General features: G+C 41.3%; 1 protein-coding gene across 1 annotated transcript; it reads right to left on the bottom strand.

Moving 5' to 3' along the window:
- Window positions 1-13908: 13908 nt before the first annotated feature.
- LOC311040845 (uncharacterized protein) lies at window positions 13909-15710 on the bottom strand. The gene is made up of 3 exons (XM_084051211.1): window positions 15561-15710; window positions 15327-15454; window positions 13909-14321 (listed from the first exon to the last, which is right to left on the bottom strand). The coding sequence occupies exons 1-3, from the start codon at window positions 15649-15651 to the stop codon at window positions 14043-14045; spliced, it is 498 nt and encodes a 165-aa protein (XP_083907337.1). The 5' UTR covers window positions 15652-15710; the 3' UTR covers window positions 13909-14042.
- Between the last annotated feature and the right edge of the window lie 939 nt (window positions 15711-16649).

The following is a 16649-nucleotide window of genomic DNA, read 5'->3' as shown; positions in this document are numbered from 1 at the left end:
AGACAAAACCAAGTGGGTGTTTGTAAGTTTTTCCTCTCAAGATTTCACACAATTTTGCTTTATAAGAAAAAAATAGGGACTATTTTTTGCATATTTTGATAATTCAGCTGAATCTGTCGGGAGCTCCTGATACAACGTGTATAGTTAGGAATGTTAGGAATGTAAACAAAGACACGTAGACCGGAAGTGGAGGGCTGAGGGCGGACCTAATGGCCACCATCCTGTTATCCACATTCTATTGGGAGGTCCCCCCCACAGTCAAATTCTAAGGAAAAAAATAGCAGAGGGTGCCGTTTTTTCCTTTTTTTGACTGGGTTCCTAGATTGGACAGACACACATAGAGCATATGGCATGTGCATAAGAGGTTGTGCTTCTTAAAGTTATTTATAGGGGGAACATTTTAATGTCACCTTGTTGTCACTTATTTTGTTGATGAAATGTGCATATTCTACCCCCATTGTGAGGGTAATGAGAAAACTATTGGGTTGTTTAGTCTTGGAACCTATTTAATTGTATTCCTTGGCCCCAGAAATGTACACTTTGACACCAATATTATCATCATAGCTCTAACAGAAGATATGGGCTATGCTGTATTGCTGTAAATGGCGGCGGCCATTTTTTAAAACACAAATACTTTAGAAATGACGTCTTATCTAGTTTGTGTCTTTGGATAATTTATTTCCTATTGCCCTAAGGTAATTCCATGCCAAAGGAAAACTAAATTAAAGTTTTAGAGGGGAAATAAATGGAAAGTTACCCAGTTATTTACGTATTTTTCTAATAAAATGTGCATATTTTACCCCTGTTTTCAATGGCAATAAGAAAATGATTGGGTTTTTTGCCTGGAAACCTATTGCATTGGATTACTTGACCCCAAAAATGTACACTTTGACACCAATATTATTATTATAGCTTTAACAGAAGCAAAGATATTGGTTCTGCTGTATTGCTGTAAATGGTGGCGGCCATTTTTTTAAACATTTATATTTCAGAAATGAAGGGTGATCTGGGAGGCATGCGTTAATCCGACAGACCTTTTCTCCGACTATGTGGCATCCGCGTGCGGTTAGGGTTAGGGTGCGGGTTTGGTTCGGGTTTAGTATTGAAACGTCAGAGCGCTGCGCTGTCGGACTAACGTACTGCACCCGGGTGATCTAACTCGTCTCTTTGGATAAACGTTTTCCTATGGCCCTAAGGTACTTCCATACCAAAGGGGACCTTTGTATCATAACTTGGAGTTAACGGCATATTTTTGGGTCCTCACACCTCCACTAGACTGCCGAGAAGGCTTGGTGCTTGATGGTCCATTGTCCGTAGCATGCTTTGCTAGTGCTTGCTTTTTGAAGCAGGTTGTCAAGGCTGTACGGTTGACAGATGGGGTGAGCATTAAGTCTGTACACATGTCACTGGCATGGAGTCAAACTGCATTCTGTCAATCGTCTGGGGAATGTACTAAGGTGTTTATTTGGTCAATCTTAGCAATCAGATCATCCACTTTAGTGAAGGTCGTCATTACTGCTTTCGATGGTGGTAAAGGTAGGCCATCAGCATTTCTGCCATGAGAGTCAAACAGTCCATATCTTCCAGACTCGTCTCTAAACACAGCAATGGTGTATGGTGTTATTGTAAGCAGTGCATGTGTCATATCTGCAGACAAACACTGGAGTCTTGCTTGAAGATTCAGACACCAATCCCGTTGTCTATAGGCTCTCTTTGTCTCTCATGTATCCCATCTCTACTTTAGATCTGATCACAGAGTGATTGTTTTCCGTTTCCACATTGAGTGTCGTCTCCTCCATCGACAGGAAGTGGCTCCTGAACTGCTTGTGTTTTTTAAAGTTTTCCTATTGTTCTTCTATACAGACCCTCCTAGCTCTGATTCATAGCCTTGAAGGAGTTCTCCTTAAGGCTAGGGGACTTTCGATTCTTTGCGCTCACACCACAGGCTGCGCAGCCTCTCGTCCACAGTAAAAATAAAAAATACTTTAGCTACTCACCAAAACAAAGACAGTTTTATGGAGTTGAAAGCCAACTCTACTAAAGAAAACATTATTTAGTTACTCCGCAGCGCCCTCTACAGATCCAGTCAATAGAATTTTTCTATTGATCGGATCTGTAGAGGGGGCAGCGGAGTAACTAAAAAATGTTTTCTTTCCGGTGAAATATTTTACATTTTGCCCAAAAAGTGTATTTTAGACGTGGGGTGGGGGGTTACTCAGAGACGCAGACCCCTATTGCCCCAATTATTGTCCACATATCAAACCATCAGCCAGGGGCACGTCCCGCAAGATTTCAACTAGCGAGTCACCCCTGGCAACTACCACCTTCTTTATATTATATGCTCTCTCTTGGAAGTTATAGAGGTTAGTATATTAACAGGTTGAAAAGTACCTCAATGAAAAAAATCTAATCTGGCATCTCACTCCATAGACACATGCCTACTCTATTTGACCAACTACATCAAACGTGAGGTGGACTCGGGCAAATACTGTCATGTTGGACATTTTGCCCGGGAGGCATGCGTTAATCCGACAGACCTTTTCTCCGACTATGTGGCATCCGCGTGCGGTTAGGGTTAGGGTGCGGGTTTGGTTCGGGTTTACTGTTTAATGTCGGAGCACTGCGCTGTCGGAGGAATGCGCTGTCGGACTAACGTACTGCACCCCCCACTCTGGAACAAAACAAAACATCCAAATACATATCATTTTGAGGATCCTTGACATGAAAAAGTTTGAGAACCACTGATTACTAACATAAGTTTTCCCGAAAACTGTTAGGATTTAGATTACATTTTTAGAACAAGGAACAGTAAAGGCCCTAAGCAGGCATGTAGGCTGGATTTAGGGCGGGCAAAAAAGGATCCTCAAAATGATATGTATTTGGATGTTTTGTTTTGTTCCAGAGTGGGACCCCAGAAGCAAAGATGTTCAAATGCTCAAAATGTTCTTATGAAAATGTATATATTAAATATTTGCACAAATGTTGTACAAGCTCATATAGCATGGCTGCTATTTCTGAATAACCAACCAATGTGCTATATATATATAGCTCAAATCTGAAATAACACAGATGCTTTCCCGGTTTTAATGGGTTAAGTAAAGACAGACAGAGCTTATAAAACCTGACCCCGTATATCATCAATGGCTCCTGAAAGCCAATGGTAAAAAAAAAAAAAAAGGTAAATGGTGCATTTATATAGCACTTCTATCCGAAGCGCTTTACATTGATTGTGCCATTAACCCATTCACACACACATTCATACACCGATGGCGGAGGAAACCATGCAAGGCACCAACCTGCTCATCGAGAGCAATTAGGGGTTCAGCATCTTGCTCAAGGACACTTCGACACTAACTCTAGGGGAGCGCCCCAGCCCGGGATCAAACTGGGAACCTTGCGGTTTTCCAGTTCACTCTACCCGGCCACTCTACCCCTGAGCCACTGCCGCCCCACTTGACAAACGATTTTATTGAACGTTCAGTTAAAAACATGTGTAAAAGTGGACCCTTTTCATAAACAAGTTTTTTTTGTTAAGAAGATGAGAAGATGGGGACGGGACGGGTGGTGGTGTTGTATCGCCGGGGCACCCTCTTAATAATCGTTCCACCCAACCTCCTGGGCTGCGTCTGAGGATCAGCTTACGGATTTCATCATTGATAAAGACGAGTAGGGAGTATAAGGGAACCCACAGAACCACCAGTTGGGTCTGGCCGGCTGGCCCTGATGCGTAACTTCTTTCTCCTCTCTTGCTGCCTCAAAATTCTCTGGACTTTATATTCTTGTCTCAAGTCTTCCACTCTTTTTTCCTTGATTTCCCTCTTCCCCTTCTCCCTTTCATCAAAAGCGAAGGGGACGACTTTTACGCCAGGGAGACGAGGATAGAGGGGCACACCGGAGTGAGGCATTGGATTGACACGGGATGGAGCTCTCACCTCCACCTTGCGCTCCAGTCGCACCCTTTTGGGGGTAAAATCTGGGGATTTGGGGACAGTGATTTCCCTCTTCCCCTTCTCCCTTTCATCAAAAGCGAAGGGGACGACTTTTACGCCAGGGAGACGAGGATAGAGGGGCACACCGGAGTGAGGCATTGGATTGACACGGGATGGAGCTCTCACCTCCACCTTGCGCTCCAGTCGCACCCTTTGGTGGACAAAGTGTCACGATCCGTGTCGTTTCTGTATTCCTGTTGTGTTCCTTGTTCCTAGTTTTAGTTAGTGTTTTACTTTTCTGTTGTGTTCCTTTCATTTTGAAGTATAGGGCATCGCAGTTGCGGCCACTTCCGGGTTCCAATGCAAAATACTCAATGCATTTTTCCCATTGACATTTCCAAAAATATTTATATAATTTCATTTAATTTAAGCCTAGAATCAAGCCATCCAGGGTCCTGGTGAATCATGACCATTAACATTTTTTTTCTGTGTTTTTATTTTATTTTATATTTAATTATATAATAATAATAATAATAATACATTTTATTTATAACGCACTTTACATTCTCACGAATCTCAGAGTGCTACAGATTAAAAGCAGAGCATAAAAGCAGCATAGGCAACAATATGATATACTATATTTAATAAATACCCTTTGTTTTGCCGTTTTCAAAAAAGATTTTTCACAGAATCAAACGTTTTATGGTCATGATTCACCAGGACCCAGGATAGCTTGATTCTAGGCTTAAATTAATTGATATAAATATTTTTGGAAATGTCAATGGGAAAAATGCATTGAGTATTTTGCAGTGGAACCAGGAAGTGGGCGGGAACTGCGATGCCCTATTGTGTATTCCTTGTTTCTTAGTTGCAGTTGGAGTTTTACTTTACACTTGTGTACCTTTTATTTTGTAGTATCTAGTGTCTCCTTGTTTCCTCTGTTGCTGATCTGTACCTGTCTTGTCTCACCAGTCCTGTGATTTGCCAGTGTTTCCACCTGTGTCCTCTTAGTCCCCCAGCCTATCCCAGTGTTGATTGTCCAGTTGACTTCACCTGTGTGTAGTTAGTCCTTGTGTACAGTATTTATACCCCCCTGGTCCCAGTATGTCTGTGACTTCTTTCTCTCCCCAACCACCATGCAGCCGCATGGTCCACTGTATTTTCGTTTGTTTTTGATTTTGGTGTTGGTTTTGTTTTGTTTTTGCATCCACCACCTCAATGCATGCATTGAGGGACACTGCACTACTACTGAATGCTGACAACTGATCTTTGTAAATTTTAAGCAGTGGTGGAAAAATAACCCACATGTTTAACTTAAGTAAAAGGATCAACACCACAATGTAGAAATACTCAATACCACAAGTAAAAGTCAGAAATTAAAAGTTTAGATTAGATTAGATTTATTGGTCCCCGTGGGGAAATTCGTCTTACTTAAGCAAAAGTATTGTCGAAATGTACCAACTGTATAAAATGCATAAAAAAACAGCAGATCTTACAGGAAAACAAAAAGTATTTCCCCTGTTTTGTGAGACAACTAATTTCCCGGTTGCTAACTGAGGCTGGGTTTAGACGACAACGCTCTCTAGTGTAAACATCAAAGTGCCGTTGCGTTCTCACTTTTTATTTTGGCTTTAGACGGTGACGCACCAGTGATAGAAAACGCTGTAGTGTGCACAGCTTATAAGTGGTTTGCCATGTCCAACAATTTTCAAGATCTTTTTGAAAAAAGCAGATCTACAAGCTCACTGTGAGCTTGTAGAGTTATTTTCATATTAAATGTGGTTGAACTTGCACGAATAATGACTTTAGTTGATAATTCACCATTTAAAATGTAGTATTTATTTTGTTTTTACATTATTTTTTAAAAAGGAACAGTAGCTACAGTATGTGCGTGTAACACACTGTTCCGATCTGTGGGTTTGCGGCAAATAGTGTTAAGATGTCCCTCAAAGTCTACTGAAATGCGCAAATCTAAAAAATCAATATGGTCTCTCCTGTGCACCATGGAAAATGTTAACATGGTATGGTAATGTGTACCATTAATGTAATACCTGAATTCCAACAACTAATTTTCTTGACCAGTAAATACCATCAAAATGTCATCTATGCATTTTTTAAATAATAAAATAAAAGCCATATTCAAATACATATCTGATTATTTAATGACGGAAACAGAAAGCGACTGTGACCTCCTGCATCAGCAGTTTTCTATCATGGTCATGCAAGTCTTCAATCACATGAGCATTTGTGAGGATGATATTTGTGAGGATGAACCTATCAAACAGGAGAAAACCACTTCCTATAGGTCTTCCCTCTAGTCTCATCTGACAAACAGTCAGCCCGGACTATTAACTGCTTCTGCATTTTCAATGATGCAATTTCCATAATATTTTCCAAAAGCATTTTCTTTTTCTGGCTTTCCTTCTCTGTCTTTCATGTGCGTGAATAAATCTTTAGACTGTTCGCGTAGGAGAGCTAGGATTTCCTTAGAATCTGGAATTGGGCATGCTGTGGCCTGAGTAGGAGAACCGTGAGAGCCATGTAGCTCTTTTATTACTTCGAATATTGATCCATTGATTCAGACTTAATTTCCTCCGTGTCCATTTTGAGTGGTATTTGCAGCTGATGGGTTGTTACACTGGTGAGAGGGGTTCCACTAGAATATTCATCTTCCCTTTCCTCTAATGAGCTTTTTACTGACTGCATCTCTGTCTTCCCGATTTCTCTTCCTTGAATGCATCAGGGGGGACAGGAATCGTAGCAACGGCCCCTCCTGGGGCAAAGATGAACTGAGAACCACAAAACAAAGGGTATTTATTGTGGGATCGCTAAAGCGACCACACTATTGTTATTGCCACTATTTATATACTATATTCCGGACGTTTTTTGACCCCTAACTAGTCCTTCATACTTTTAGCTGCAAACTCCGTTCCAACTCTACAACGTTCGGTTTAAATCTTTGAGATTTAAACCTGCCCATAGCCATGTATACATGTATGCATCTAGATTTAGACTTGCCCATTTAGATGTAGACGTGCCCATTTGTGTGCATTGGACACACAATATGAAAGCACTGCATTACACTGTTGTTGTGCACATCGACAGTCATTATCACTCCCTCCAGGCAACACACAACACACTTTCTTCATCTACTGGTGGATTTATTAGGCTCCACCATTGAACCGTTAACACATAAGACAAATAGAAAAATAAACAAATGCCCACATTATGCATATATGATAGAAACATTAACATAGGGTATTGTACAACAAACTTAAATGTCAAACAATGATACAATACACCTCAACATAAACAAACCTTGCTGGCTGCATACAACTACATTATAATGAAATCACTCCATACACCAAATGTCCATAATAAACAATAAGATATGCTCATTTAGACATTTGGTTACATATATCGTGTGATAGACTTTCATGGACACATCAGTGATAGTACATGGGGTCATATGGGGGTCTTTCAACTTCAGACCCCCTCACCCAGTCGACCAGACCGGGAGTGATCAGTTCTAGCATGACGACTTTCTTGGATGTTTCTGACAACAGGACAATGTCTGCTCAGAGGCTGGTCTCCACAATGTTTTGGGGGAATTTAAGTTGATTCCCCGGGTCCACCCTCATCTGCCATTCATTCGCTGTTGCCAGCAGACCTGTCTGAGCTTTCTGTCGGGAAGTTGGATATTGTCCTGCTCGAATGAATGTGATCGAGCAGGTAGGGCTGCCAGAATTGGCCAAAAACAACGTTTGAATATTCCTTTCAAAATCCCACATGCATTGGATCCATTCGAACCTATCGAACGTCAAACGCATATGTTTTGGATTCGATCCATTCGAACGTCGAACATCGAACATATCGAGCCGCTCGATATGTTTGACGTTCGAATGGATTCGAGCGTCGAACCCATATTTTTGGATTCGATCCAGTCGAACGTCGACTCTTTGAGCGAGATGAAATGAATGTATATTTATATATTCAGTCAGCCTGAGCCTACTAGTGCTGCTTACAATGTAACATTCGTTTTAAATAAAATTAAGGAAAAATTACAAACAAACAAATAGGCCTAGTCTATGCTTTCTTTGTTTAAATAAAATTAAAGACAATTCCGAGAACTGTCGTTACCCTGGAGGTAGTTTTAACCCAGAGGTATGACTTAAAATAAAGTGCTATAAAAACGTAAAATAATTAGGCTGGTACTTATTCAGTCAGCCTGAGCCTACTAGTGCTTACATTACAATGTAACATTCGTTAGTACAGTATGTTTTACTTTACTGGAATATTTCCAATTTACTCCATTACATCTCAGAGGCAAATGTTATAATTTAACTACACTAAAATGTAAAACTAGTTACTTTGTAGATTTTGATTATTACTACAAAACGTGCATTATCTGACTTCTATACTCATCTTCGCCCTTGGTTGTGTTTATAATGCATTAAGCATTTTCTCGGGCGTCCACACCGTGGCGAAGTTGAGGAAGTCCCACTTGTCCTTGTCACCCTCCTCCGCCTGCATGTACTCCTTCCTCCCGTTCAGAGTACTGCCCATCACCTTTACCTTCTTCTTGAGCATGCCCCACATGACTGTGTCGAAGGTGCCCTTAGCGATGAGGTAGTGGACGTGTACGGAGGAGGTCTGTCCGATGCGGTGGGCGCGGTCCTCAGCTTGTTTGAGCTGGCCTGGGTTCCAGCAGAGCTCTGCAAACACCACATGGCTGGCCGCTGTTAAGGTCAGTCCCTGTCCGGCTGCCTGGATGCTGAGGATGGCCACACGCGTGTTTGGATCAGTCTGGAACTTTTGGACCAACTGGCTTCTCTCAGAGGACGGGACATTGCCATCAATACGGATGTAACAGTTCTGAACATGCTTTAAAATCGCTTGCTGTGTTTTGCTGTGTCCACAGAAGCAGCAGTGGAAATGAGAACTTTTGATGCACAGTCCATGACACCTGTACATAATAAGTTATACAAATAACTTAACATTGTTAAGGCAATAAAAATGTTAACAGTATTCAAATTAGAATAAGTTAGTATTTAATATTACAATTGAGAGCTGCAACATTTATTTACATGCATAAATACCTCCATGTTTTAGAGCAGTCAGCCGGTGGGACTGAAGATGCGCAACAATTTTGCCATATTGTTCAACCTTGTTGCAGAGTCTGCATTTATAATTATTGGGGCCTTCAGGAATCGGTGGAATATAGGCATGATCTCCTTTAACAACAGTTGGGTGAATCTGAAAGCAAATGATTTTCTTCTTTTAAACTTATTTGCACTTCCAACAGTAAACATTCATATCACATAAATGACAGGAAGAATCTTAAATTAGATTTATTCTAATTATAATATGCTTATATCATTTAAGTGGGAACACATCATTCATATAATATTGCTAGTGTTTTGGCTCATTGATATTAGGTAGTTTATTATGTTATTCTTTAACCTGTCTTTTATAGTGTTAGGTGAGCTATTACATGTGTTGGATGACTAGACAGTGACTCTTCATTTAGCACACCTCTGATGATGCCCTAATTATATATTATCATTTTAAAGAGCCTGTTCAGGAACTACAGATATAAATTAGCGTATGGCCAACTCTGGCCCATTTACATAGATGTTAAAACTGACATGTTGATATAGTGAGCATTGTCCCTGTCAAATAAATAATGTTACATATAGAAGACAGATCTGCAGCTGACATTTAAGGGTCAATAATCTGTCTCTCGTGGTCATTACTATAGTTGAACTGTTAACAGTTACAACCTTAATTAGTACCACACATTGTATCACTCTATTCAACCACCAACTAGGCTTTGTTGTCTATCCATATCCATAACATTATTTGATTACATTACAATACGTAGGGCAGAGTACGTGTTTGTTTTGTTTTTGAATCATGCTAAGTGCTACCAGGTTAGCATCTAAGCCCCGGTTAGTGGTTACCATCTTAGCATCTACAATAAACTAAGCCGGTCATTAATTAGATTATCAATTTAGGTAACGCAAATCGGTATTGCTACCGACCATACTAATGTATTGACCGGTCTAAGCGTAGCGTTATTATAATACAGCTGTAAAGTGTATAGTAGGCCTGCATCATGCTAATCCTGCATCATGCTAATCTCTGATTAGTTGCTGATAGGAGGCAAACAGTTTTTTGACTGTGTTTATGAGGGCTGTTGGTTTATCCACCCACCACCCTATGTTTAACTATTATGTTTAATTGTATTTATTATTTGTAGGCTGGAGTGATTGGCACAAAAGCTATAAGAATAAAGGCATTTATATATGAACTTTACGTACGGTTTGGACTTCAGTCTTTTTATCACACGTCGAAACAACCCTAGCTGTCGGCAACCAGTAGTGCCTAAAAGTATAGGACTTTAGACACTACATTTAAGTATATAAAGTATAAAGTCAACACCACAAACAGAGTCAAACTATGATTTACTTTATTAAAGGTAGGGTAAGTGATTTGCGTTGGTTAAAATAAGTGTTAAATAGCTCTATATTCTGATAGTACTCATTGCTATAGAGTGTTTGTTCAGTAAAAGGAGTCTCCTTGTCTCTCCACCTCTTTATTAAATAGAAAATGCATTTTCGTTTCAGTTTCAGTTTCATTTCCAATTTTATCCAATCAGGATAGAGAACTCAATCAGGATACAGATTAAACAAGTGAAATTGGAAGTGATGACACTAAGAAATGAGCAGACAAAATTGGAACTGAAACACTATACAAATTAAGCTTAAAAATGGGTACTTTCTCCTGATTGGCTGAGATTTTGACACCTACTGTACCGAAAAATGTATTTTCTGTTTATTAAAGAGCTGGAGAGACAGGGAGACATCTGTTACTGAAAAAAACACTCTATAGCAATGATTACTTTCAGAATATAGTATTTTAACCTTTTAACAAAATACTTTTTGTTTTAACCAAAAAATATCACTTACCCTACCTTTAACGCTTAACGAGGTTGGACAGTAGATTATTTACTTTAGTAAACTTTATTACTTTATTAAAAAATACATTTTTAATCAATACAAAAATGTAATGTATAAACCTACCACCCCTTCCTGAACGTAGTCCGCCATCTTGAAAGGACGTCTGCAATGGCGTCTTGTAGTTTTATGTAGTTTTCGGCCGTCTAACGATTCAAGTCTAGTCTAGTCGCCGAGATGAGAAGTCGCATGAAGACGCGCTCTCCGCGCTCCCGCTTGGAGACGCGCTCTCATGGCAACATATTTGCCAGTTTTTCACTGGATATACTCTTCATTTTCATCCTTTCGTGGACGACGGATTCATTCCTTGAATATCCACAAAATCTACACCTGATGGAGACAGAAAAGGGTAATCCACGGGAAATGAAAAACGAAAAACACTCGGACTTCTACCTACTCGACGACACTACAGAATCAAAACATCTGGGGTTTGCGGATAAATCAATGTGACCACGCCACTCTCTTTAAGGGGAGAGACCCTGAACCAACTATGCATTTACTGTTACTGTTGTGACCAAATAAAGAAAAACATGGATGCAACTGGGACGTATCATCAGTGTTGTAGCCTGGGGTCATCGGGTGTTTCGGGTCTCGCAACATACAACATACACCCTCGCCCAGGTCACCCAGCCAGGGTTGATCAAGCCCCAACTTACGTCCCAGTAGCTACCCACGGTCAGTCCTATAGGGCAAGACAGGGCCACTCAGTCCGCTGTGTTACTGTTGTGACCAAATATCCCCAAGACAGACAGAGGCTTTTGTGCGTACAATCATTGGACACTTTATTTAAATAGCAGCAGAAAGTTTATGAAGAATACTGTGTGCGTGTACCAACACATGCATTGACCAGGGGGCAATAATAAGACTTTAATAATAACACAGCACACTGATGAGACTAATATAATCAACACCGCAAAAGGTTAAGATCAACTGTGACTTAATTTGCGCACACACACTAATGAAATTACACTCTTGTTAAAACACTGCTACCTTAAAAAGGGGGGGAAGGGAACAGCACGGTCACCAATGTGAAGGTAAACTGATCTGAGGACTGTTCATGTAAACTGAACCTAAGGTGAGGCACTTGAGCTTAGCAACTACTGAACATAAACAAAATGGAGAAAAAGAGCAGCGGCTGCCTGCTGACCACAATCCTGTGTGTCACCAGTTTCAGCCTATAGGCCCGAGGCACCTGTGAACCCAACGGCAGGAGCATGGGCTGACCTAACCTGCAGACACAAGTAGTCAGGAAATTAGAGGGGAGAGGAATGACAGCAACCAAAGTATTATGCAACCAAGAGTGTCTAAACTGAAAAATGCATGATATAATAGAGTGTGTGTGTGTGTGTGTGTGTGTGTGTGTGTGTGTGTGTGTGTGTGTGTGTGTGTGTGTGTGTGTGTGTGTGTGTGTGTGTGTGTGTGTGTGTGTGTGTGTGTGTGTGTGTGTGTGTGGCTAGCGTGTGTACATAGTGTCACTTGGACAAATAGCATAGAAAAGTAATGTCATTGAAATGATGTTTAGTTATTACTCAGACTGGCGGAGGTGAACCACAACCATTGGCCAGTCATGTTCATACAGTATAGTGGGTCCCCTGATAATGGCATCAGTTTCCACCCAGAGTAAGCCTGAAGTAGTGTGCAGGGTCCCCACACATTTTTAGCAATGAATTTCCAAAACTTTTCCAGAATATTTAGCCCAATTTCCAGGCCTATATAACAATCATTCGGCGCAATAATGTGTCTCTTACTCCTATGTAGAATGCCCAAAGATAGGCAGTGTAGCAAAAATAAAGTTTGAGACATACATTAGGCTGCCGTCACACAGCCCGTTCGGCGAAAAACTACTTATGTTACATATTTCGTGTGATATTATTCATGTTTATGAAAATGTTTTGTTTTAACAAAATCAATAGCCAAAAACAATGCATAGCCAAATATTTTTCCAGGACCCTTGATAAATTCCAGGACCTTTGATGATGTTTGATCAATTTCAAACCTTTTCCAGTACTGGATTTTTTTAAATTTTATTTCAAAATATTTCCAGGAATTTCATGACCGTGGGGACCCTGAGTGTGTGTGTGCGCGCCTGACCTGATTAAGCATGAGGTTGTTGTCCTTCAGCTTCACCATGTCTTTCTCCGGAGTGACTCTTCTTCTCCACCTCCTCCTCCAGTGTTCTTGACCTCTCCTCTGCTTGCTGTAGGGCCCGTTTAGTGCTGGAATTGGGCCATCTGACAGAAACAGACCATTTGTCCATTAATGGCTATGGCTTTGTTATCTTATATTTAGTCCACTTATCTATTTTTCTTTCAATATTCAAAACTCACTCAGGCTAGGGCCAAAAATAATACAGCAAGCTAGCTGGCAACTTGGTTTTATTGGCAGGTGGCTGATATGATAATTGGTTGCATTTTAAAATATAGGGCACATCAATATTTTCCAAACATGTACGGTAGTTTCTAGAGGTAACCGATTCTAGAAATATTTTAAAAAATGAAGATTTCTGAGTACTAGTACCCTGTTTGAGAAACACGGCACTATAAGGGAGCACCGTTTAGTAATCACATCTTTTAAAAACAAAAAAAATAAAAAATACACAAAAATACTGGTCCATTTTTTACATTAAATTAAAAGAGGCTTTGCCTGTGTGCCTGGTGTTTAGATCTGTACCTGTCAAGCAGGGCCCTGGTTTCGTTCAGATGTTTCTCCAGCTCTGCATGGTCCTGCTGGAGGCTCAAGAGCTCTCCCTTGGTCTTCACCAACACATCTCGGCGAGTCAGTTCCTCTTCCTCCATGGCAGCCAGATCTCCCCGCACCTCCTCCATGTCACCTCTCAGGTCCTTCATTCGCTGGTGGCTGATATGACAATTGGTTGCATTTTAAAATATAGGGCACATCAATATTTTCCAAACATGTACGGTAGTTTCTAGAGGTAACCGATTCTAGAAATATTTTAAAAAACGAAGATTTCTGAGTACTAGTACCCTGTTTGAGAAACACGGCACTATAAGGGAGCACCGTTTAGTAATCACATCTTTTAAAAACAAAAAAAATAAAAAATACACAAAAATACTGGTCCATTTTTTACATTAAATTAAAAGAGGCTTTGCCTGTGTGCCTGGTGTTTAGATCTGTACCTGTCAAGCAGGGCCCTGGTTTCGTTCAGATGTTTCTCCAGCTCTGCATGGTCCTGCTGGAGGCTCAAGAGCTCTCCCTTGGTCTTCACCAACACATCTCGGCGAGTCAGTTCCTCTTCCTCCATGGCAGCCAGATCTCCCCGCACCTCCTCCATGTCACCTCTCAGGTCCTTCATTCGCTGGTCGGACTCTGCCTTCTCCTGCTGCAGCAGGAAAGACAGAGAGGCGACAAGGGCCTACAGGAACACAATGACACATTTTAAATCACTTGAACCCTTGAACTTAGACCCAATCTATACGCTCACAGTGCGTCAAAGTGAGCTTGTAGATCGAACATTTTCGAAAAATATTTTTATCGTTTCTAAAAATATGTTTTTGTGTGTGCATACAGTATATATGTAGGTATCAGTTATACCCACATATACACACACACACATACATATATATATATATATATATATATAGTGGCAGTTTACGACCAATTTGACATCAAATTAATACCATCACTTCATCAAAATGATCCAATGTAATCTAATCATCTAAAAGTCATCAGCAATCCGTAGCAATGGCAAAGCAGGGTGGTCAACTGACAGGAAATTGTTGGAAGGAGCGGTTGTACACATTGGTAAATATATTTTAAACAGGTTAGCACCAGTTATGGCCTTTTTGTTCCTTAAGCCGAGATTAAGATAGTTTTGTTTGTTGTAACTATACACATAGCAAGCCCAAGCTGTTTATGATCATTTGAAGTTTTACTGAATGATTAATTATATGCCAGTCACAATGTGTTAATTATATATATATACTGTACACATCTATACTATATATATATATCCTTTCTTTTAGATAATGGTGTTGTCCAGAGGGCTGGTATTTCTCTGCTCCTCTCCTCCCCAGTCTCATAGCTTCATTATTCTGTCTTTTTTCACAATTAATCATTTTCTCCACTCGACTTCTGTTCTGCGTCTGAATCAATTTAGTCTTCTTTTCCTCTTGTTGCTTTAGATCTTGAATGAGCTGTCCTTCATGCATTCATCTTCTCCTTTTATCTCTGTGGTTCTTGCATCCCACGTCTCCCTTTTGTAATATCTCTCTTCCTCTTCTATTTGAAACCATGATATCGACCACAATCCTGACATCTGAAACAAGCTATATATTTGTACTTGTATTTGAGGAACAATTATAGATTATATTTAATGATGCGATTTATTCCATTAATATTCTGTTCAGTGACACATTACCTTTTCTTTCTGCAGATCTTGCTGAATACGCAGCTGTTTTTGCTGCTCCTCCCTCCCGACTTCCTGTAGGGTGCTGAGCTCCGTCTCCAGTTCCTCCACTCGCCTCAGGCCCTCGTGCCGTGTCCTGCCTAAAACCAAAGACAGAAAATAAAACACGGAACAAACGCAACTCTAAAATGTATTTGAATCCAAGAAAATAAACTCCACAAAATGTGGCATTGATTCGGTACGCACTCATGGCTTCTTCGTTCTGCAGGCGTCCCTCTGAGAGTTGGCATGTTATGTCTCTCTCTCTCTGTCTCATCTGGACCTTCATGACGCCCATCGCCTCCTCTCTAGATCTCACCTCCACCTCACAACTATTGAGTCTCCCCTCGGTCTCTCTCAAAGTGTGCTGCGAGGCCTGAAGATTTTGCTGGCAAATAGCCAACTCCTCCTCTTTCTGCCTCACAACACTCTCCAGCTCTTCATTTCTGGTAGTTGCTCGTTGGAGGTCCTCTGTGAACAGTAAATTACATTCACGAGTACAGACCACGCCTTCAAACCAAACATCGTTTAACGTTCTTTATTTAGAAAAGAAGGAGATGGATCTGTCGGGAAGGAATTTGGTTATGCATGGATTAGATGATGGAAGGAAGGAAGGGAAGGGGAGGAGGGTCGGGAGGAAGGGAGGCTTTGGGGTGAGGATGAGGAGTGGAGATGGAGGGGGCGATGATGTGCAGACAGGGAGGTGATGATGGAGGGAGTGAGGATGAGGAGTGAAGACAAGGGGTACGAATTATCTAGTGAGGAGGGTAAGTGAAGGATGTAAGGTGTGAGGATGGTGGGAGGATGGCTAGGGTGAGGTGAGCTGAAGGGAGTGAGAACAGAGGAAGGGGAAGTGGGGATGAAGGGCCGTGGGCGTGCGAAGCATAGATAGGGGGGCGCAAATGAGTGTGTGGGAAGAAGGGCGTCGTAGCCCTGGGAAGGGATGAAGGACGGGGCCCAGTGCGGGCGCGGCCCTGGGGGTGGGAAGGGCGAAGCCCTGGTGGGGGGGGAAGGGCGTGGCCCTGATGGGGGAGGAAGGGCGTGGCCCTGATGGGGGAGGAAGGGCGTAGCCCTGACGGGGGTGGCATAACCGTGTGGCTCCAGGGGGTGGAGACCTGAGTATTTGGCTTAGGGTCTGAGGAGATAGGCGTCCGTCTTGGCAGTGGTCTGAGGGCGCACCATCACTCGAGACCCCAAAAATAGAAAGCATAATTAGTCGTTAATTAGGACATTTACTGGACCATGGAAGTGTGGGCGTTCCTGAGGTCTTGGACATTGGTTCTAATGTATGTGTGG

Source organism: Gymnoscopelus microlampas (genome assembly GCF_963454915.1).
Source record: "Gymnoscopelus microlampas genome assembly, chromosome: 24".
Taxonomy (NCBI): Eukaryota; Metazoa; Chordata; class Actinopteri; order Myctophiformes; family Myctophidae; genus Gymnoscopelus; species Gymnoscopelus microlampas.
The sequence above is the reverse complement of the archived record's forward strand: the minus strand, read 5'-3'. Positions and strand labels throughout refer to the sequence as shown.

Coding starts and splice junctions, on each gene's coding strand:
- LOC311040845 (XM_084051211.1), bottom strand. CDS start 15,651: ATGGGCGTCATGAAGGTCCAGATGAGACAGAGAGAGAGAGACATAACA. Junction 15,455..15,560: donor GCAGAACGAAGAAGCCATGA/GTGCGTACCGAA, acceptor CTTTGGTTTTAG/GCAGGACACGGCACGAGGGC. Junction 14,322..15,326: donor AAGATCTGCAGAAAGAAAAG/GTAATGTGTCAC, acceptor GTGTTCCTGTAG/GCCCTTGTCGCCTCTCTGTC.